Source organism: Macrobrachium nipponense, chromosome 11 (assembly GCF_015104395.2).
Source record: "Macrobrachium nipponense isolate FS-2020 chromosome 11, ASM1510439v2, whole genome shotgun sequence".
NCBI lineage: Eukaryota > Metazoa > Arthropoda > Malacostraca > Decapoda > Palaemonidae > Macrobrachium > Macrobrachium nipponense.
The window spans coordinates 37,942,047-37,967,259 of record NC_061087.1 but is presented as its reverse complement, the minus strand read 5'-3'; the positions used below and the strand labels follow the sequence as shown (position 1 = coordinate 37,967,259).

The window sequence follows — 25,213 nt, the reverse complement described above, 5'->3', positions numbered from 1 at the left end:
TCCCCATATCAACTAAGCTACAGTACCCACCATCATTCACTCCAACAAATGTCACCATTTTCCCTTGGGTTCCATGCATACACACATTCACTGCTGCATCTACCTGATCATCCATACCACAAGCATCCTCCCCACATTCCTCCTCAGTTATTTCCCAACTTTCATATCTCTGATTCAAATTCCCCTCACAATCCCCTTTTCTGACTAACCAACTACAACCGCGCTCCCCATACTGAATTCTCAAAACCTTATGCTCACCATTTAGAGTTAGCTTCCCTCTATACTCAAATGGTCTGTCCCACCCAAAATACAAAAACACTTCAGCCCTTAACAACTCTGCTACCGCCAATAACAATCGCGACAACATCTCCTTTTCCCTACCTTGTTCCTCCGTACAAGCCCTTTCCTTCTGCGCATCACCACTCAACTTTACTCGCAGCTCATTGGCACTCTCAGGCAGTCCCTCAACCTGACCCTTATGCTCCAAATCTTTCAATGACAAAAACACACTCACAAACTCTATCAGCTCCCAAAAACTTCTCTTTTACAACCAAACCCTCAGGCACTCTATTTGGATCCCAGTCCTTTTTAAGGCAATTCCATATTTATTCTCTTCAACAGCTTCACTAGTAATCAAAATATCATCTATAAACACAGTCACCTTCCTTCTATCAAACCAAGCCAAAACTATATTTATTGCCCTTTGGAAGGCAGCAGGCACATTGCCAACCAAAAACTCAAAAAGTTTAAACTGGTAATGGCAACTACCATTTGAAAAAAGCTGTAACAGGCCTGCTCCCCTCCTCAAGAGGCATCTAGTAACAGCCCCTTAGCAGGTCTAATTTGGTAAATACTCTCATCCCATGCATCTTGTACACAAAATCAGACTCAACATTCGTTGGGAATTGCTCCTTCACAGTCACTTCATTCACCCTTTTATAATCTACACATATCCTCAGACTTCCATCTGGCTTTCATACAGGGACTATGGGGCTATTCCAGGCACTCTCACTCAACTCCATCACTCCCACTCTCTCAAGTTCATCACACTGCTCCTCAATCTCTTGTGCAATAGGTGCAGAAAAGTGTTGGGGACACTGATATATGGGGGTATTGTCTTCCAAAGCTATTTGAAATTCTGGAAGCTTAAACCCCCCCCCCAAAACCTCATCTCCGCATCAATCGCTCCCTGTCATCATCACTAACATTTTCATCCATCCTAACTCTTTCTCTCAACACATCATACTTCCAACTATCACCTTCCTCCACACTACCTGTCATCACCTGCCGTACTCTGATGTACCTTTCGTCATCCATATTTACCAAATGTGTATAGCAACCCTTCACAATCACCTTCACGTATACCCCGCACTCGCTTCTTCCTAGCACTCGGCACAACAAGGCCACATTGCACACATGCACACTCACTCTTACCAACTTGGTCGCATCCACACCTTCAACTACATATTCACACTTGTCCCTGTTGGTGATCCTGAGACTAGCCGGCCATGCAACTTTCACACTAACAACTTTCCTGACATCCTGCGGTACTTTTACACCCTCTTTCGCAATCTATGGCACCCCCATCTATACTTTGCCCTCTAACCTTCCATTCCTATTCAAGTACAACTCCCCTCGTACATTCCCTTTCATTTGCAATTCAATCATGTTCATGCTCGGATGGACCACCATCCCACACTTCTTCAAAATCCTGTACCCCAACAACATATACTTATCATTCATTCCTTTGATCACAAAAAAGTCACTTTCATCCACATTACCCCTTTGATTTCTATCCTTTCATGTAACATTCCCACCACAGGCATACCTAAATTCCCTATTCCTCATACCTCCCATGTACATTTCTTAATCTTACACACTCACTCCACAACTTATCACATTCATTCCCAAAAAGAACATTGACACTGCATCTGGTATCAATCAAAGCAACCAAACATACACCTTTGTACCTTACTTTTACACTCATGCATTCATGGGCTCTATCCCTGAACCCTTCTTGCAACAACCTTTCTTGTACATGCACCACCCTTACTGCCTGCACACTAGAGGACACACCCAACTGAATCCCCTTAACACCTAGTTTCCCAAATTACCAGCCTGACTGACTCATCCTCTTTCGCCTACACACACTCGCTACACGACCTTCCTTTCAACATTCAGTACACTTTACACGCTGTTCTTTATACATCCTAGAATAATGCCCATTCTTTCCACAGTTGTCGTAAACCATGTACAAACGGGTACCCCTGACATCCACTGGCTATAAGCCCTATTTGCCCAAACCTATAACATTTATTGTCCTTATCTCTCTGACACTCACTGACTAAATTACCTGTATTCCCACACCCGAAACAAGCTCCTAACACCTACTGGCATTCATTCTTCTTATGCCCCAATTTCCCGCACCTACTATAACACTTCTGCTCTTGCTCCAACTAACTGACCCTAACCTTCCAACACTTGCACTTCCATCTCTCTTTGGTTTCACCACACTTACATTACTTGATCTAATGCTCCTATCAACCACTCGCTCTGCCATTTGCCTCAGCCCTTCTAAAACTGCCTCCCTATAGCTCTTAAACTCAGACATACCCTCATTTACTTCGGTTCTGACGCTGACACTTCTGCTCTCTTTCATACACCTATCTAGCTCGTAATCCTCAACTATCTCTAAAATATCATTCCATGTTAACCTCTCATTCATCCATCTCATTTTCTCCTTACGATTTAGATTTATAAACTCATATACACTCTCAGCCACAGTTGCTAACAACTTCCTCACTAACTCCTTACACTCATTTATTCCCTCGTCACCAAACTTTTTTATAGCTAATGTCTCTAACCGGCATAAATACATAGACAATGACTCACCAACATTCATTCTTGCCTCCTCAAAATCATTCTTCCTCCTATACCTAACAATACTCTTTGCTCTCCTAGCCTGTTCCATGATCCTAGCTTTATCACTTACATATGACACATCTCCTACACTCATCATTATCCCATACATGTTTAACAAATACCCAGTCAAAAAATCTCCTAACTCCCTAACCCAAACTCTCCTATTGTCCCCATACTTTGCTATACGATACTTCTCACATTCTTTGAAAAAGTTCCATATCTCTCTACTCCCATATTCCTCATACCTTGCAAGTCTTTTGTACTTCTCACTCACTTTCACTCTCACTCCCACTACTTCCATCCTGATTCCTCTTAACCTCTTCTGAATACAGGCGGTCCCCGGGTTACAACGGGTCCGGCTTACGACGTTCCGAGGTTACGACGCTTTTTCTTAAATATTCATTGAAAAATCCGCCCTGGGTTACGACGCTTGTTCCAAGGTTACGACGCTGACGCTTCCGATGCTCTGAGTTTATGACGCTTTTATAAAACACATACTATGATAAGATAAGAATCCTTTATAGTTTAGCACAGTTTCTCTCTCTCTCTCTTTGTATTTTCCAACGAAAATAATCACTATAATTCTCTCTCTCTCTCTCTACTACAAAGATGTATGTTTTTTAGTATGATAAATAAATGATTTACTATTTTAAAATTAATATAATTATATACAGCAATAATATCAATTCATTACAGAAAATACCATAGTGAATTAGTAAGATTTAGTTATATTTAAAAAATTATGGAAGAATGAAGGAAATCCCAGTCTTCTTCAAGTAACTTCCAGTAACCTTTTCTCGAGATTCAGGTACTAAAACTGTCAGGTATATCAAGTTCTGTGACAGCCAGGAGGGGGAAAATCTGGGGGAAGAGCTGCAGTGTTGCAATAACGTGGTCACCTGACATTCCCCCCCCCCCCCCCCCCCCCCCCCCCCCCCCCCCCCCCCCCCCCCCCCCCCCCCCCCCCCCCCCCCCCCCCCCCCCCCCCCCCCCCCCCCCCCCCCCCCCCCCCCCCCCCCCCCCCCCCCCTCCCCCCCCCCCCCCCCCCCCCCCCCCCCCCCCCCCCCCCCCCCCCCCCCCCCCCCCCCCCCCCCACCCCCCCCCCCCCCCCCCCCCCCCCCCCCCCCCCCCCCCCCCCCCCCCCCCCCCCCCCCCCCCCCCCCCCCCCCCCCCCTCCCCCACTCTCTCTCATTTACTGAGACTTGAGATTTTTTATGTACTTGTACTATTTGTTTTTAATACTTTAAATATTAATAATAATAATAATAATAATAATAATAATAATAATCAAAAAGACAAGAGTAAGGGAAATATAGCCAGTACTACAGGCCTATCACCTGCCTACCAATAATGTGGAAGTTACTAACAGGTATCATCAGTGAAAGGCTATACAACTACCTAGAGGAAACAAACACCATCCCCCACCAACAGAAAGGCTGCAGAAGGAAGTGTAGGGGCACAAAAGACCAGCTCCTGATAGACAAAATGGTAATGAAGAACAGTAGGAGAAGGAAAACCAACCTAAGCATGGCATGGATAGACTATAAGAAAGCCTTCGACATGATACCACACACATGGCTAATAGAATGCCTGAAAATATATGGGGCAGAGGAAAATACCATCAGCTTCCTCAAAAATACAATGCGCAACTGGAATACAATCCTTACAAGCTCTGGAATAAGACTAGCGAGGTTAATATCAGGAGAGGGATCTTCCAGGGCGACTCACTGTCCCCACGACTCTTCGGTAGTAGCCATGATTCCATGACAAAAGTACTACAGAAGATGGATGTCGGGTACCAACTCAAGAAAAGAGAAGGCAACAGAATCAACCATCTGTTATGTTCATGGACGACATCAAGCTGTATGGTAAGAGCATCAAGGAATAGATACCTAATCCAGACTGTAAGGATTGTATCTGAGGACATCAGGATGGAGTTTGGAATAGAAAAATGCGCCTTAGTCAACATACAAAAAAAGGCAAAGTAACGAGAACTGAAGGGATAAAGCTACCAGATGGGGAACAACATCAAACACATAGATGAGACAGGATACAATACCTGGGAATAATGGAAGGAGGAGATATAAAACACCAAGAGATGAAGGACACGATCAGGAAAGATATATGCAGAGACTCAAGGCGATACTCAAGTCAAAACTCAACGCTGGAAATATGATAAAAGCCATAAACACTTGGGCAGTGCCAGTAATCAGATACAGTTCAGGAATAGTGGAATGGACGAAGGCAGAACTCCGCAGCATAGATCAGAAAACCACAAAACAATAGAACAAAATAGGACAATACACAAAGCACTACACCCAAGAGCAAATACGGACAGACTTATACATAACACGAAAGGAAGGAGGGAGAGGACTACTAAGTATAGAGGGACTGCGGTCAACATCGAAAACAGAGCACTGGGGCAATATCTGAAACCAGATGAAGACGAGTGGCTAAAAGAGTTCATGGGGAAGAAGGACTAATAAAAGCAGACGAAAGACCCAGAAATATACAGAGACAGGAGAAAGACAGAAAGAACAGAGGACTGGCACAACAAACCAATGCATGGACAATACTGAGACAGACTAAAGAACTATGACCAGGTCGATCGACAATTGGCCAATGGCTACAGAGGGGAGAGCTAAAGAAGGAAACTGAAGGAATGATAACAGCGGCCACAAGATCAGGCCCTAAGAACCCAAGATATGTTCAAAGTACGATAGACGGAAATAACATCCTATCCCATAATGTAGGAAGTGCAATACGAAAAACAAGGGAAACCATTAAACCAAACAATAGCAAGTGAATGCCCGGCACTTGCACAGAACCAGTACAAAAAGAGGCATGATTCAGTAGCAAAAGCCCTCCACTGAGCCTGTGCAAGAAACATCAGCTACCTTGCAGTAATAAGTGGTACGAGCACCAACCTGAAGGAGTGATAGAAAAACGATCAGGCAAAGATCCTCTTGGGACTATGGTATCAGAACGGATAGGGTGATACGTGCAAACAGAACCAGACATGACGTTGATTGACAAGGTCAAGAAGAAAGTATCACTCATTGATGTCGCAATACCATGGGACACCAGAGTTGAAGAGAAAGAGAGGGAAAAATTGGATAAGTATCAAGATCTGAAAATAGAAATAAGAGGATATGGGATATGCCAGTGGAAATCGTACCATAAAAATAGGAGCACTAGGCACGATCCCAAAATCCCTGAAAAGGAATCTAGAAAAACTAGAGGCTGAAGTAGCTCCAGGACTCATGCAGAAGTGTGTGATCCTAGAAACGGCACACATAGTAAGAAGAGTGATGGACTCCTAAGGAGGCAGGATGCAACCCGGAACCCCACACTATAAATACCACCCAGTCGAATTGGAGGACTGTGATAAAGCAAAAAAAAAAAAAAAAAAAAAAAAAAAAAAAAAAAAAATAATAATAATAATAATAACTGTAATTACAAAATTCATATGTGGATAGTATTTTAAAGAAATACAATACGTACTAATCTATCCATGTCACTTTAATTAAGGTTAACTCTCTCTCTCTCTCTCTCTCTCTTCTCACTCTCTCTCTCTCTCTCTCTCTCTCTCTCTCTCTCTCTCTCTCTCTCTCTCTCTCTGGCCTTTTACACAAGTAATAATGGGTCATAGTGTATAAGTATTTTTGTTTTTGAGAGAACAGAGAGAGATAAACACACTCTCTCTCTCTCTCTCTCTCTCTCTCTCTCTCTCTCTCTCTCTCTCTCTCTCTCTCTCTCTCTCTCTCTCTCTCATCTTTTACCGAGATGAAAGAATTTTTATGGTACTAGTATGTAAAATGTTTATTGATAATTTCAGTTATTTAATAATAATATAATAATAATAAAACTTTAATTACAAAATTCATAATGGTCGTATTTTAAACAGATGATGAAAATGACCTTTCCATTTCACTTGTAAGGATAATTCCTCTTTCTTACTGAGATGAGAGAATTTTTATGGTAGATGCACGTCTTTATTATATTTTTCAAATAATAATAATAATAGAAGTAGTAATAATACGATAAACTAATTTCAAAAGAAAATTCTTCCCTTTGTCTTTTTCCGTATCAATTTCCCCACCTCAACTCGAGTGACACTCGAGCTTAACAATGCCAATACAATGATCAACGAATTTAATGGTTTTAAGTAATCTCTCTCTCTCTCTCTCTCAGATCTCTACCCCTCTCTCTCTCTCTCTCTTATGAGATGAGATCATTTTCTGGGACGTGTATGTATAAGTTTATCATTAATATTTTCAAATAATAATACAATAGTACAAATTTCATATCTGATTAATTTTAAATACAATATCATTCCATTTCTCTCTTTTAAATACTGTAAGGACAACTCTCTCTCTCTCTCTCTTCTCCTCTCTCTCCTCTATCGGGGCCCTTCTCTCATTCCATCTCGCCCTCCTCATCCCTCTCTCTCTCGTCTCTCATCTCCTCTCTCTCTCTCTCCACACGATACTTGTCATACATTTGGTGTTTCTATTTCTTCCTTTTAGCTCTCTTGCTCTCAGCAAAAGAATTGATAGACAGACAAACATAATTGCACAGTCCTCTCTTTCTCTCTTCTCTGGAGAAATATATGTACGTATTTATGGGAGGGGGAAAAAGTTGCCTACAGACATTCATTTCAATCTATTGAAACTGTAAGGAGTTATTTCTCTCTCTCTCTCTCTCTCTCTCTCTCTCTCTCTCTCTCTCTCTCTCCTCTCTCTTCTCTCTCTCTTGTATTTTAATGAAAATATACAGTAATTTGTGAATACACAGTGTTGCACATGAAAAAAGTAAATTAGTGATAATTTTAGAGATACGGCCATAAGAAAAATTGCAAATTAGTAGTGAAATTTTCCCTGTGGACACGTTTTCAAGAACGTCGTTCCGGCTTACGACGATTTTCGGGTTACGACGCGTCTTAAAGAACGGAACCCCCGTCGTAACCCAGGGACCGCCTGTACAATGAATCCAATTCCATACTGACATCCATACTCTTAGCCACACCCTTCTTACCTTTCTTTTTCTTGCTTGTTCCCACTTACCACTATCCATATCCCTCTCACCCTGTTCCTTACTCTCAGCCCTTTCCCCAACATCTTCAGTCCTTGTCCCATCCTGTCCGTCATCCTTACTAACCTTCTTTCCCTAGTTGTCTTCTTTTTCTCAGCCCCCTTTTATTCTTATCCTCAGTCCTATCTTTGTCCTGTCTTTTCTTTCTTGTCTTCTCTTATCATAACCACATCACCCTCATCACTTGTGCTCTCATCTACCCTCTCTTCCACTTTCTTCACCACTCCTGGCCTGTCACAAGACCCAAGGAGCCTACCTCCAACTTCTCTCTCTCCAATAAGTCCCTTTATCATCTCTTGCACAGCATTAATTATCAATCCCAACTTCTCATCCATCTTCTCAACCGTCCGCTGTTTGACTTTTCACTTCCTCTTTCATTCCCTCTTCTGCATTCCTCATCATTCGTCTCAACTCTTCTAATTCCCTCTTTTGAAACTCATTCCCAATCCTAAGCCTCTCATACTCCACTTTCACTCTTTCCTTTACTTCCCTCTCTAACCGGTAATCTTCCTTCAGCCTCTCCACTTCAGTCAAACCTTCCATACTTATTTTCTTCACCAATCATACACAACTCACTGTACCAACTGTCCTGCGGCTGTCCCTGTTCCGGCGCCAAAATAATGCGGTGGAATCAAAGCTAAGCAAGTTAAGTATCAAGATTTCCCCACATCTACTTTAATTGTACTGGCTAACAATATTCCCCCCAACCACATTTTCCTCTTTACATTACTATTTAAGTACAGGAAGGTTGGTTCAGTAAGCAAAACACACAAAACTCTCAAAATCCAAGTACTCACCATATACCAAGAAATTCAGGGGAAGACGCTGTGCTGTCCACTGGATACAGTCGTTGAGACACAAACAACTGCTGAATATCAATACACCAAAAAACCAAACAAGCACCTAAACCATACAAAACTCAAAACAACACGACAAATAACCACACAAACAAACACCTACAACACCAAGACTTCACACAGCTCAACAAACACCACAATTCTAACACAAACAAACACCAATCAACATTGAGACTACACAACAACTCAAAAAACAACAAATCAACAACACAAACAAACACGAGGTCACAACAATTCACAAATCAAACACAACAGAAACTCACAAGCTCAACAACCTTCAGACGGACAAAAGCACAAACTTAATTACACAATATCAAAACAATCCAGAAAACATACAACAGCAACTCACTACCTCTAACCAGACTGACTGTCCAAAAAACTGCCTCACTTGACTGACTGCCAAATACAGACTGCTAATTTCCGACTCCCTCAAGGCTCTGCGACCTAGTCCGCAAATGAACCCAACTGCCTGCCAACAAGCATTTCAGTCATCAACTAACCATACACCATTCTCTCTCTCTCTCTCTCTCTCTCTCTCTCTCTCTCTCTCTCTCTCTCTCTCGCTTCTTCTCTCTCCTCTCTCTTTCTCCTCTCCTCTTCTCTCTCTCTCTCTCTCAAAACGGAAAACCACAGCCACAAACCTTCCCCATACTATCTTACCTAAATTCTTTCAATGCTCTGGAGCCAATTATGACACTCAGAACAGGGATTACTTACGTCATACAAATGCTAGATCTGCACCTGCTACAAGTAGAACAGGGGTCTGTATCCAAGGTGGCCAACTCCAGGGCATCTTCTCTGAGGCCTGGATTGCTTAGATGATTTATGGGTTTGCATTTCTAAGAATGCACACAGATAGTAAATCACACTGAAAAAACACAAACAAAAAGAGAATGGAAAAACCATAATGCCAAGGCATTATATGGGCAAGAGAAGTGCTAAAACAACTGACTGTCTCCCCTTGCCACCAAAATCCTTATGCTATTTTAACCCTTAAACGCCGAAGCGGTAAAAAAAAAAATGTCTCCCGTGTGCCGGAGACGTTTCAGATTGAGCGCAGAAGCGGAAAAAATATTTTTTTCAAAAAATCACAGCGCACTTAGTTTTCAAGATTAAGAGTTCATTTTTGGCTCCTGTTTTTGTCATTGCCTGAAGTTTAGTATGCAACCATCAGAAATGAAAAGAATTATCATTATCATATATAAATAATGCGATATATGATAGCGCAAAAACGAAATTTCATATATAATTGTATTCAAATCGCGCTGTGCGCAAAACGGTTAAAGGTAACAAGTTACTTTTTTTTCGTTGTAATGTACACTAAATTGCAATCATTTTGGTATATAACACATTGTAAAACGATAAAAGCAACACAGAGAAAATATTATCACAAAATAATGCATGAATTCGTAACGCGCGGACGTAAACAAATATTTTTTTCAAAAATTCACCATAAATCTACATATTGTCCTAGAGACTTCCAATTTCTTTCAAAATTAAGACAAATGATTGAATATTACTATACTGTAAGAATATTAGCTTACAAATGCAGTTTTTGACCATATCTGACGAGTTAAAGTTGACAGAATGTCGAATTTTTTTATATATATATTATTTTATATGCAATTATTTCGGAAATAAGAAAAGCTACAACTTTCAAATATTTTTCGTTTTATTCTACATGAAATTGCGCACATTTTCGTATATAAAACTCTATGAAATGCCTAATATGAAACGGAGCAAATATTCCGAGAATGGGACTTACGCATTTCGGAGATTTGTGGCGGGGAATCTGCGTGCTGGGGGGGTGGAGGGAAGGGAAACGTTTATTTTTTAAATTCACCATAAATTTAAATATTGTGCTAGAGACTTCGAATTTGTTTCACGATGAAGATAAATGACTGAATATTACTAGACTGTAAGAGTTTTATCTTACAATTGCGTTTTTCGACCATTTCGGTAGAGTCAAATTTGACCGAACATGGTTTTTTTCTATTTATCGTGATTTATATGCAAATATTTCAAAAATGAGAAAAGCTACAACCTTCAACTATTTTTTTTTGTATTATACATGAAATTGCGCACATTTTCATATACAAAACTTTATGTAACGGCTAATTTAAAATGATGCAAACATTACCACAATCGCACGTATGATTTTTTCGGAAGAGTTACCGCGCGGACGTAAAGAAAATGTTATTTTTTTCATAAATTCACCACAAATCAAAATATTGTGCTAGAGACTTCCAATTTGTTGCAAAATGAAGTTAAATGCTTGATTATTACTAGAATATAAGCGTTTTAGCTTACAATTGCGTTTTTCGACCATTTCGGTAGAGTCAAAGTTGACCGAAGGTTGAAAATTTGTCACTTATCATTTTTTATATGAAAATATTTCAAAATTGATAAAAGCTACAACCATGGGTTGTTTTTAGTTGTATTGTGCATGAAATTTCGCACATTTTCATATATAATACTTTATGTAACGGCTAATTTAAAATGGTGCAAACATTACCACAATCGCATGTATGATTTTTTTCGGAAGAGTTACCGCGCGGACGTAAGGAAAAAGTTTTTTCATAAATTCACCATAAATCGAAATATTGTGCTAGAGACTTCCAATTAGTTGCAAAATTAAGGTAAATGATTGAATATTACTAAAATATAAGAGTTTCAGCTTACAATTGTGTTTTTCGACCATTTCGGTAGAGTCAAAGTTGACCGAAGGTTGAAATTTTGGCACTTATCGTTATTCATATGAAAATATCTCAAAACTGATAAAAGCTACAATCATGAGTATTTTTTTTTGTTGTATTCTACATAAAAATGCGCACATTTTCATATATAATACTCCATGTAACGGCTAATTTAAAATGGTAAAAAAATTATGTCAAAGTGACGAAATAATTTCCGAGATGTGTCACAGATACTTTTTAGTGGGGCAAGAAAGAAATTCGCGCTTGCGCGCCTGCGTAACGATTGTAAACAAAACAACACCTTGATCTGTGAACTCCCAGCATCCCCCAAGGCGCGTGATTCAAGAGTTTTCGGCTGGTAGGCCTAAAAGTATTTTTCCGCAAATTTTTAAAAAAACTTTTGTATGTCGACGTAAAATACGTCCAGTCGGCACCAGAGAGACAAAAAATGTCGACGTAAAATACGTCCAGTTGGCGTTTAAGGGTTAACTGGACTCCAGCAAGCATTTGAGAAATTTCCCTACGTTAAGACCAAAGGTTTGGTCTGTGTGTGAAGAAAAGTAATTTGCTCTTCTTCCAACCCTAAAGACCTTGAAAAGTGGTTACACTTGATATGACCCTTCTCTGCTCCTAGAGAAGCTTTGGAGCCTAGATAAGCAGACAGTCTGCTAGATGCTTCTTCATTCTTGAGTGTGTTTGCAAAAGAAGGAGAAACATCTCAATGTAGTTATAAAGTGATGGGTTTGTATATGTATAATTTTTTTTAAATTGTATTCTTCAGTCATGTAGAGAGAATGTGAAAGAATATGCTGATGAAGAGGGTGCATAATTTAGAAAAAAAAGGAGTACAGATAAAAAATGCAGACAAACATTTACAATGAAACAGAAAACAAAGCAGAATGATGGAGATTTCTGATACTCTTTATCAAAGAAGCTTAGTAATTAATTAAAGATTACAATTCAACAATTGATAAAGCTCCTTGAGGCAGTAAGAGAAGTTGTATTTTCAGTAAAATAACCAATATTCTCACGGATAACATATCAAGAAGTAACCCAGTACTGTTAGCTGCAGTGTAATATTTGGACCAAATAAATTACTCACCTTTCTTCCTCCTATTTGGCTCTATCCCTATTGATTTAATTGGAACTCACAATATTCACGATCTCTTTCATAACATTAATTTCTAGGTTTAATTTAGTGATTGTTACTGATTTGGAATGGCCAAGAAAATAGCATTAAGAGAAAAATTTTCTTGCAATACAGTTTTCAACTTCAAATGCCATATAACACACTCTTTAAAATCACAATTTTTGAAAGTAAATTGTATTTTTACTAACTACTATACAAACTGAGATCCTTTACATGAGGATTTACTTTCAGCATAGCTGGAATTATGGCCGTTAAATTCTTAAACAAGGTGGTTAGGCAGTAACTACTGTGGGCAGGCAGGTAGGCCCTCCTGTCCAGATGTAAACACTCCACTTTGCCTTTTGGTCCAGCCAGGTTCAGATTGAGGGGTGGCATGAGGTGGGCATAAATGTAAAGGACCTCAGGTTTGTATAATTAGGAAAAATACAATTTACTTTCAAAAATTGTGATTTGTTCCTACACGACATACAAACCCTCAGTCCTTTACATGAGGAAGACTCACTGATTGGTGGGAGGAATATAAATGAGCCTCTAGAACTGACTGGAGTTCTGCAAACCTGGAGTATTCCTCCTGGTCGTAAGAGCGAGGAGTGCCCTGCCTCTGACAACTTGATCGGAGTATAGGAGCTGCATGATCAAGAGTCAAACTTCTTGGCCTTTTCGAAATGAGTGAGGAATCGTAACTCGTCTGAAAATGGGCTGTGAAGAATATTTAAAGTCGGAGGCATTAATGCAAAGTTCTGGGAAGTGTTTGCATTGTTGCCAATCTCCTTCCTCCCCTTGCTAGAGGAAGGAGTGGGATTGCTTCTATGACTCTGATAAGAAACATAGAAAGGAAGCTCTATGTGTAAGTTTACCGCATCAATTGCCTGACCAGCCAGCGTAAGTTCGAGTCCTATCCTCAACCTGAAGGAAGAGGAGTGGAAGGAGGAGAAGGGGAAGGTGGAGAGGCCAGTCACTCTCGCAACCTTCTTACCTTTAGAACTGCACACCATAGGCGAGATGCAACTTGTCCTCTTGAAGGAGCCGGGTAAGCAAACATAACCTGCAAGCATCCACCACCGGTCCAAGGAAAGGAGGTTCCAAGGACCTGTGGGCAGCCCCAAAGGAAGAAAGATATAAATATGGTCATAATGAGACCTCATCTACCTTCCTGTCCGACATATTCTTCGGAGTGATGAAATGTATCCATACACTAGACTATCCAACTGCAGAGAAGTCTCTCACGGTCTCGTAAGACTTGGACAAAGACGTGTCATTGGACACTTCTGCAATGGCAGTTGGCAGCGGATAAAGACACCGACACTCCATGATGAGTGTTGATTCGTTATGGGTACAGCAACACGCCAATAGGACAACATATTGACTGATCTGGATCAACCAATACAAAGTCCACAGCGTAGCTCATGATGGACTCGGACTCTTCAACAGATGCCGACTGACTGCGCTAGGTACGCTGCCAAGTATCTGAGTCGTAGTCGCAACATGACACCTGCCTTTTGAAGAGTTACGCTGATAACAACCATACAAATCGTCTATATTGTACGCCGCAGATGTTGGGAGACGAGATTGTTTCTCTCAAGTTATGCATACATCAGACGATAGTCAATTGCCTTCTAGAGACCGAGGTTCCTGTGATGGCAAGACAGAAGTTTCTCATCAGTATTTGAATCACAACTAAGGAGAAGCAGTACTATATTACTAGTGAATGACTAAGGTGAATGTGGACCTACGTCTTCACAGTTGAATCGAGAGAAGTAAACTCTCAAGATTCTGATCATGGAAAAAGTTCCGTTGATGACACCAACCAGTGAAGACGGCTTCAATACCTGTTGTTTTACAGAGGACTGAAAAGGTAAACCACTACAGGCAGTCCCCGGGTTACAGCAGGTTCAGCTTACGACGTTCCGAGGTTAAGGCGCTTTTCAATTATATTCATCAGAAATTATTTCCAGGGTTATGACACGTTCCAGGGTTACGACGCCTACAACACTGATCTGGCAGAAGAAATATGACTCTAAAAATGCAAAATAATCAATATTTGAATTTTTTTTTGATGAAAAATGCAATAACAATGCAGTTTACATAGTTTTTAATGCACTCAAAGCACTAAAAGTAAGGTTTTCTTAGGATTTTTGACGATGTTCCGGCTTACGACGATTTTCGGCTTACGACGCATCTCAAGAACGGAACCCCCATCGTAACCTGGGGACTGCCTGTATTTCATTGCTGTTCAGTGAGAAAGTCGGAGTTTGCACAGGGATTGTACTGCCTGAAGAACTGCTTCTTGTGGGTTGGATCAAGGAAGACATTTCTATTTACTTATGAAGCAGAGCTGGTAAGGCGGGGAACAGGCAAAGTCTTCCATTATTCATTTACAATTCGGGGAGAACAAAGAATAATTGCACACCTTACGAATTACAAAATGTATATTAGAAAACAAACTCAGATTGTCTCAAGAATATCATCCTGCGTCATCACAGCGGCAGGTGTGATGAAGCGGAAGACTAGCCTACAGACTTCTTATGAAAAGCAGCTAGAGCATCCTTAAAATTTCTGCCGTTGTCATAGGGTCGTCCTCCTCCTCCTCGCCACTGCTAGAGAACTCTTCTTGAACGACGTTATGTTGCATGGCCTCCAACTCCTTCAAGTCATCCGTTGTAAGCTCCTCTTGGTGCTCCTCGAGAAGGTCATTGATGTCGTCCTCGTTGACGACCAGCCCCATGGATTTGCCGAGTGCAACGATCTTGTGAAGATCTGGTTGCGAAACACTTTTAGGATCGTCAACTGTTCCTGAATCTGCACCAGCTTCGCCCACGTAGAATCCCTCGAAGTCTCAGGCAGATACGGCATCAGGCCAGAGTTTCCTTCACGAAGAATTCAAGGTTCGCCTCGAAACCTCCTGCCAAGCTTGATCGATGAGTCGGATGCATATCACAAGATCGAAATGCTCCTTCCAAAATTCCCGCAAGGTGAGGTATGTGGTATCGGTGGTGTCCAAACATCTATTGAAAAGATGTTTCGTATACAGCTTCTTGAAGTTCGATATCTTGCTGGTCCATGGGCTGGAGGAGAGGGGTGGTGTTAGGCGGAAGATAAAGAACCTTGATAAAAGAATACTCCGCTAGGATATCTTCCTCGAGGCCAGGAGGGTGAGCAGGGGCATTGTCCAACAACAGCAGACATTTCAGAGGGAGGCGCTTCTCTTCCAAGAATTTCTTCACCGTCGGGCTGAAACACAGATTTACCCACTCGGTGAACAAAAGTCTCATTACCCAGGCTTTCGCATTAGCCCTCCACATCACTGGAAGCTTCTCCTTTAGCACTTTGTGGGCCTTGAAGGCTCGAGGAGTCTCCGAAGGATAGACAAGTAGGGGCTTCACCTTGCAATTCCCACTGGCGTTGGAACAAAGTGCGAGCGTAAGCCTGTCTTTCATAGGCTTATGCCCGGGTAGCTTCTTCTCTTCCTGCGTGATGTACGTCCGACGAGGCATTTTTTTCCAAAAAAGGCCAGTCTCATCACAGTTGAAGACTTGCTGAGAACTGTAGCTTTCCTTGATTGTCATCTTGTTGAACGTCTTAATAAAGGCTTTGGCCACTTTCGTGTCCGAGCTGGCCGCCTCCCCATGCCGCACCAATCCGTTTACAAAATTTTTCGAACCACCCATGAGAAGCCTTGAAGTCTGGGGTTGGCGTCGATGCCCCTTCTCCTCCGTTGTCTTCGGCCTGGGCAATCAAATTGCCGAAAATAGTGCTGGCCTTGTGGCAGATTGCTGTCTCCGTTATCGTATCGCCAGCGATTCTTATTCTTTTATCCAGGCAAGAAGCAGCCTTTCCATCTCGTCGTGCACGTGGCTCCTCTTGCTAGACAAAATAGTCACGCCCTTGGATGGTGTAGCTGCTTTGATGGCTTCCTTCTGCTTAAGGATGGTGCCTATCGTCAACGGATTTCGGCCATATTCATTAGCAATCACACTCAATTGGATGCCAGCTTCATACTTCTTGATTATCTCCATCTTTATCTCCAAAGAAAGCATCCTCTCCTTTCCGTGAACTTCAACTTTCTTGGGACCCATGACTACGTATATACTGTACGTAAGGAAGTTATGTAGTATGTATACATATGTACTATGTAGTATGTATACATATGTACTAAAGTTCTCACACAACACGATAAAGTAGTACTACGATGAAATCACTAACGAATTTACGTTAATAAATGAAATTGTATAGAATGAACGAATTCGGCGTGCATATAGAAACGATGCTGCTACCGAGTGGCCGAAAAAGCACGCCGCTACGTAGATGCATGATGGGAGAGATGCTGACCAATAGGAGAGCAGGATCTTATGGCGGTGACTAGCATCAGGAACCAATGGGAGAGCAGGAGGATGGTGGCGAGTCTACTCAGTTGGCAGCGAGCGAGTTTTAAAATTGTTATCGGTGGTCTGGGCGAATCTCGGGACTTTACAGCAACCACCTTTCGTATCCTGAACTATTTTCATATGTAGAGCCAAAAAAATCTTCATATTTGCTTTCGTAACTCGAATTTTTCATAAGTTGAGCCTTTCGTATGTCGAGGTACCACTGTATTTCCTTGTTCATTCTGGTACAACCAGGAAGCAAAGGGAAAAAAGAGAGGATTGACTGTTATTGCCCGCTCTTCTCTCTATCTCGGGGTTGACTGCGTACTGAGACGATGGACCGTCAGGTCCCTCCAGGCCGAGCCCCTCCTGAGACATGCTTCCTTCAGCAGGAAGAACCTCGCAAGCACTTCCATGGGCAATATCATGGGGATTACCCATTGCCCGAGTGTTTGGAAATCTCAGAAAACCAAATCACCCTGTGAACGCTAGAAATTCCAAGGAATTTAATGGCTTAGCGAGACTCCTGACTCTCGTAATAACATTACCAGGAATTTCTGTCTCAACAGTATGTTTGGAAATTACAGGAAAACCAAAACACTGAGAATGCCAGAAATTCCAAGGAATTTGAGCATTCGGTGAGATTCCCAGTTATCGTAGCAACAATTATCAGGAATTCTCGTCTCGCCCAAGTGTTTGCAGATTGCAGAAGACCAAAACACTCGGAGAGTGCTAGGAATTACGAAGAATTTTAAGCACTCAGCGAAACCCCCCGAATTTCATCAGATGATCATTGGGTGGTGGCCTTCCTCAATTCCCGTAGAAATCGAGAAGGAACAGGCATTTAAGATCTTTCCTCAATGACATGGACGTACAGGAAGACTGGACGCTCTCGCTTGCCTTGCAAGTGGAACTAGCAGGAGAAGCAAGTCATGGCTAGCCATCAACCTGTGGTGATGGCTGTTACGAGAGGCTAGTAACACGTTACCGTCAGGAGAAAACGCTTTCCCAAAGAGGGTTAAGAAACTCTCGTACTGCAGGTGAAACGTCTGCTGCCACCGAGACCAGTCAGTCACCGTGACCGTCATCTGGGTGGGACTGAGCGTGCACCTGACAGGAGAGAGTCGATACCGTCCTCTGATGCGTTACAATCCTCGTTGAGGCCAAAACCTCTCAAGAGGACTGAAAGGGGGAGCCCACACTGGTCTCTGCGTGTGCGGTCCAGTGGGACCGTCGCATGAACTGTGGTGATGGTCACTTCGCGAGTCTAGGACCTAAAGTGTCATCGTCCTCACCAGTTCACCCATGATTTCCTCAAATCACCTGAGCATACGTCCTGTCTGGTCCTAAGACTGAACCGGACACATAGGCTCCCGTGGCTGGACCAAGAGAAGCGCACTCCTCATGTTACCCCCTGGTCACCTCGCTCCTCCCAGTGTATCCCACCAAGGAGGTTGAAGGGACAGGTGAGGCAGATCTGATGCTCCCACTGTCTACTGGCAGAACCAGAGGACAGAGAGGGCTGCAGGCGATCACCAACCTGCAGTGATGACCAGTCTACAGGTCTGGACCAGCGATCTTCCTGCGGAGAAGCGCTGGACCGAGGACGGTAGCGTCGGTCTCTTACGTCGGGGAACTGCTACCAGCTGCGCAGACCGTCTGATCACTCTGGTGAGATCAACAGTCGGGTGACACTTGGTGACTAGTGAACGAGTGCCCGACACAGAACTAGTCTTAGGGGAAGAACCTCTAGGACTGCAAACTGAAGTTTGCGCTTCTGCAGCTCCCGACACGCTAGGCCCTGGGGACAGCATGACAGATCCCATTCCCAAAGGAACGGGAGAGCCAGCGGAAGACCCAAATGCCTCAGTTTGAGGAGGTAGACCCTTAAAAGTCCCGTGACGAGACTTCTTAGCGGGGGAGACTACCTTCTCCTTCTACTGCAGGAAGCCTTAGGAGTCGAAAGGGTGGAGACTGATGAAAATATGATGATATCGAAAAGGAGGATGATGACACTTGACGAACTTTCTTCTTCGATTTCTCCACATTCTGCGAGACTTCTACTATCAGGAATAGTTATCATCACAGGGGAGCAGCAAAGGCTTCATCCAGTGATATCTCCAGGATATTAGTGGTAAATGAATATCTTTTCCAGCAGGGGAACAGTACACACACTCGAGGATCAATATCACAGCATGCTACGAGTCAAGGAACAATTCCAAGGTTAGGATAACTAACACGAAGAGCTATCCAACCGTATACTGCTGTAATCACAATCACCACTGTTAGTCTGTAAAAAAAAGAAAATATGATTTAAAGTAATAAGGATACTCCTCTTGCATCCAAGGGAACTGCCCTCCGAAATGAGAGATCACCCCAAACACCAACACCACATGCTCCCTCTTCTACCTTCGTCCGATAGCTAGTGAAAAGATGAAGAAGACGAATTACCAGAAAAAAAAAACAAAAACAAAGGACAAACCTCTGAAGTTCCCCTCGGTAATTCCCAAAGGGTAAGCGTAATTTCGGATAAATACATGTCTCGTCCTCATCGTGTTAAATACATGTCTCGTCCTCCTGTTAAATACGTCTCGTCCTCACGTTAAAGGACAAAAGTATGTAATAATAAAGATGTTGGCATACCTTTGCCACCAACCCTTAACACTAAGTAGAAAGGCAGCTATAAAGGCTATCACAAAAAGTGGGTTTGTATATTAATTATTAAATTCAAATAACTATTAATGTCAAACACAGTACGTATATACATATTCATTTAAAAAAATAAAAAATGAAAGATCCCACTGGGAAAATTATCAACGGCCAGTCAGCATGAGCTCACAAAAAAAAGTCTTCATTGGAAGAAGATCGAAAGAAAAGTGGATTGTTTACATCCAGGCAGGTGCGCCTACCCGCCTGCCACACGGTAGTTACTGCCTAACCAACTTGTTCAAGAATTTAATGACCGTAATTCCAGCTACGCTAAAAGTAAATCCTCACTTTAAGGACCGAGGGTTTGTACATCATGTAGGAACAAACATGCCATATAATCCCAGTTCCCTAAAAAATACTGTACCCTTAAAGGACATGATCAAGGTTTTGCTGGTAAAAGGCAAAAAGCTCCAATTGTGGCTCTCTTCAACACTGGAACCCTCTTATGTATTTGGGATATCTTAGTACCCTGGTTTTGTCAACAGAATGCTGCCTTATTATTGGCTGACCATAATTCCCCTCACAAAATAGCAACCAATGGAAGCATTAGCTTTTGTTACGGGTCTGAGACATGATCTCATGTGTAAAGCTGTCAGTATGAAATATCCTTACATAACAACAAAGAAAAAACAAAAAAGTACAATACTGTATCTATACAAGGCACAGAATAGAAAGAGTGAGTTAAAAACTTCACAGTAAAAGACTGAAAAAAAATGAGAGTAAAGCTGCAAGTCCAATAAGTATGGTAATGGTACTTTCCCTTTGTTGGGAAATTTTCATTCAATGTCATCACCGTTTTTCTGGCAAGAGTCAAGCTCTTGCTGCTTCAATAGCTAATGGGAATTATGTAATAAGTAAAATGGGCTACTTACTCGATGTATGGAAAAAAATCCTTAAGAATTTCCTCATGCAACTTCATACATTCAACTACATATATAAAAATAAATAGTATGTAACACTCATGATACATAAGTCATTTTTCTTACTATACAATTCATCAAATTTACCATTGAAAAAAAAGTCAACTATAAAATCAAACAACCTAATAAAATCTTCATACCATAAAGGCATCTTCTGTAGGTTCCGTTTGCTGAGGATCAACATGAGTCAGGTCAAGGGGATACCAAGGCAACATCTGAGCATCTCGGGTATCAGAATCAACTGGTGGAGTTTCAACATAGTTCCTTGTTACTTCATCTCCTTCTTCAACATCCTATCGGGTAAAATATTTCAATGAGATGCAACCTTTGAAAGCTTTGAATGCCTTGTTTGTAAGTTTTTTCTTAAATATACAGGTATGCACATGTGTTATTTAAGAATAAATAAAAGGAAAGATATATTCTAAAAATGCACTGAACAGGTGTCACAGAGCATTCAGGTTTCTGAAAAGCAAATCTTTCAGCTCTTTACCTACTGCTAAAAATTTTTTTTACAAGGACACCTCTTATGACTTGTAACAAATGAAGCATTTAAAACATAAAGTTTTATATTTCAATATAACAATTTGTTGAAAATTGTATTTTTTCTAACTATACAAACCTGAGGTCCTTTAACAATAGGAAGGTACTTTAGCGGCAGCTGAACTGATCGTAAGCTTCGAACAAGGGGGTTCTGTAGCTAACTACTTGTCCAGCAGTTGGTGGTCAGCTCGACTGCGAGGAGAGGAGTCACTTTGCTTTAGGCCCAGGAAACGCAGAGTGAGGGATGGCATGAGGTGGGACTATGTGTAAAGGACCTAAGATTTGTAAAGTTAGGAAAAATACAATTTTCGACAAATTGTTATTTGTTCCGATACGTATATAAAACCCTCGGTCCTTTAACCCTTAAACGCCTATTGGACGTCTTTTACGTCGAGATAAATTGTCTTTTGGGTGCCGACCAGACGTAATTTACGTCGACATAGAAAAGTTTTTTTTAAAATTCGCGGAAAAATACTTATAGGCCTACCAGCCGAAAATTTTTGAATCACGCGCCTTGGGGGATGCTGGGAGTTCACGAATCAAGGTATTGTTTTGTTTACAATCATTACGCAGGTGCGCAAGCGTGAATTTCTTTCTTATCGCACTAAAAAGTATCAGTGACACATCTCGGAAATTATTTCGTCATTTTGACATAATTTTTGCACCGTTTTAAATTAGCCGTTACATGGAGTATTATATATGGAAATGTGCATATTTTTTATGTAGAATACAACAACAAAATACTCATGATTGTAGCTTTTATCAGTTTTGAAATATTTTCATATAAATAACAATAAGTGCCAAAATCTCAACCTTCCGTCAACTTTGACTCTACCGAAATGGTCGAAAAACGCAATTGTAAGCTAAAACTCTTATACTATAGTAATATTCAATCATTTACCTTCATTTTACAACAAATTGGAAGTCTCTAGCACAATATTTCGATTTATGGTAAATTTATGAAAAAAACTTTTTCTTTACGTCCGCGCGGTATCTCCCGAAAAAATCATACGTGCGATTGTCGTAATGTTTGCACCATTTTAAAGTAGCCGTTACATAAAGTTTTATATATGGAAATGTGCGCAATTTCATGCACAAAACAACTAAAAACAACCCATGGTTGTAGCTTTCATCAGTTTTGAAATATTTTCATATAAATAATGATAAGTGCCAAAATTTCAACCTTTGGTCAACTTTGACTCTACCAAATTGTTGAAAAACGCAATTGTAAGCTAAAACTCTTATATTCTAGTAATATTCAATCATTTACCTTCCTTTTGCAACAAATTGGAAGTCTCTAGCACAATATTTTGATTTATGGTGAATTTATGGAAAAAGAAAAATTTCCTTACGTCCCCGCGGTAACTCTTCCAAAAAAATCATACATGCAATTTTCGTAATGTTTGCACCATTTTAAATAAGCCGTTACATAAAGTTTTATTTATGAAAATTTGCGCAATTTCATGTAGAGTACAACAATAAATAATTGAAGGTTGTAGCTTTCCTCATTTTTGAAATATTTGCATATAAATCACGATAAATAGAAAAAAAACCACGTTCGGTCAAATTTGACTCTACCGAAATGGTTGAAAAACGCAATTGTAAGCTAAAATTCTTACAGTCTAGTAATATTCAGTCATTTATCTTCATTTTGAAACAAATTTGAAGTCTCTAGCACAATATTTAGACTTATGGTGAATTTAAAAAAAAAACTTTCCTTCCCTCCGCGCGCGTATTCTCCGCCGCAAATCTCCGAAATGTGTACGTCGCATTCTCGGAATATTTGCTCGGTTTCATATTAGGTGTTTCATAGAGTTTTATATATGAAAATGTGCGCAATTTTATGTAGAATACAACAAAAAATAATTGAAGGTTGTAGCTTTTCTATTTTTTTAAATATTTGCATATAAAAAAATATGTTAAAAAAATTCGACATTCGGTCAAATTTAACTCGTCCGAAATGGTCGAAAACTGCAATTGTAAGCTAAAAATCTTACAGTATAGTAACATTCAATCATTTATCTTCATTTTGAAACAAATTGGAAGTCTCTAGAACAATATTTAGATTTATGGTGAATTTTTGAAAAAAACATATTTTTACATCCTCGTGTTACGAATTCATGCGTCATTTTGTGATAATATTTTCTCTGTGTTGCTTTGATCACTTTACAATGTGTTATATACCAAAATGATCGCAATTTAGTGTACAATAAAAAAATTAACTCTTTAGCTTTAACCATTTTGCTCACAGCGGGATTTGAATACAATTACGTATACATATATGAAATTTTGTTTTCGCGCTATCATATATCGCATTATGTATTTTTATATGATAATGACTGGACCGGATGGGGGAGCCCCCACCAGTCTTTGCAATCACCGCAAGAGCGATCAACAGCAAGGCACGAGTCACCTGATTGACTTGCTCCTTTCTTCCACTCTGTGTCCAAGTCCTGACGGTGAGTGGACTCAGCGTCACTGACTCTGAATGCATGCGAATCCGAAGATTTATGTGCACTCGGGGACTCATGAACGAGCGCCCGACACGGAACTAGTCTTAGGGGCAGAACCTCTAGGACTAGCAGCAGAAGTGCAAACCGAAGTTTGTACTTCTACGGCTCCCGACACACTGGGCCCTGGGGAAAGCGTGACGATTCCTGTTCCTGAAGGAATGGGAGAGTCAGTGGAAGACCCAACTACCTCCTCAGTTTGAGGAGGTAGACCCTTAGATGTCCCGTGACGAGACTTCTTAGGGGAGGAGACTACCTTCTCCTTTTTCGGCAGGGAGCCTTAGAAGTCGAAGGGGTGGACTGATGAAAATATGACGATTCCAAAGAGGAAGATTACAACACTTGACGAACTCTCTTCCTCTTCGATTTCTCCAAATTCTGCGTGACTTCTACTACAAGAAGAGATATATTTACCATCAGGAATAGTTAATAATCACAGGGAAGCAGCGAAGGCTTTGTCCAGTGATGTAACTCCAGGATAGCAGTGGTAAATGAATATGAATTCCAGCAAGGGATCAGTACACACACTTGAGGACCAATATCACAGCATGCTACAAGTCACAGGTACAATTCCAAGGTTAGGATAACCAACACGAAGAGCTATCCAACCATTTACTGCTGTAATCACTATCACCACTGTTAGCTGTAAAAGAAAGAAAATATGATTTAAAGTAATAAGGATACTCCTCTCGATCCAAGGGCACCGCACTCCGAAATGAGAGGAGATCCCCCAAACACCAACACCACATGCTACCTCTTCTACCTTCATCCGATAGCTGGCAAAGGGATGCAGGAAAAGAGGAATTACCAGAAAAAACAAAGGACAAACCTCTGAAGTTCCCCTTGGTAATTCCCAAAGGGTAAGCATAAATTTCAGATGAATACATGTCTCGTCCTCACGTTAAAGGGCAAAAATATGTACTAATAAAGATGTCGGCATACCTTTGCCAGCAACCCTTGACAGAAAGTAGAAAGGCGGCTATCAAGGCTATCACAAAATGTGGGTTTGCATATTAATTATTACAGTCAATCAGTTATTAATATCAAACACAGTATATACATATATATTCAAAATGAAAGATCCCACCAGGAAAATTATCAACAGCCAGTCAGCAAGAGCTCACAAAAATATGTCTTCATTGGAAGACAGCTGAAAGAAAAGTGGAGTGTACATCTGGGCAGGCGGGCCTACCCGCCTACCAGACAGTAGTTACTGCCTAACCACCCTGTTCAAGAATTTAACAGCTGTAATTCCAACTACGCTGAAAGTAATTCCTTATGTAAAGGACCAAGGGTTTGTATATCGTGTAGGAACAATTCAAATTCCACAGATCAACATGGCCAGTCTGCTCTTGAGTTCTGTGTATCCCCTGGTTTTGTCTAGCTAGTTGAGGAACTCGTGTATATTTCTGGTAATAGATTAGACTTCAAATTCACAGATGTTCCAGCTA

At 41.0% G+C, this 25,213-nt stretch overlaps 1 protein-coding gene across 1 annotated transcript in view; it reads right to left on the bottom strand.

The window, feature by feature from the left end:
- Positions 1-25,213, bottom strand: part of LOC135205405 (tubulin--tyrosine ligase-like protein 12) — a gene marked incomplete in the record, with an annotated part of 315,120 nt that overhangs the window by 136,993 nt on the left and 152,914 nt on the right. The window contains 1 exon segment of the mRNA XM_064235914.1: positions 20,853-21,005. Within this exon segment, the coding sequence (XP_064091984.1) occupies positions 20,853-21,005 (153 nt within the window).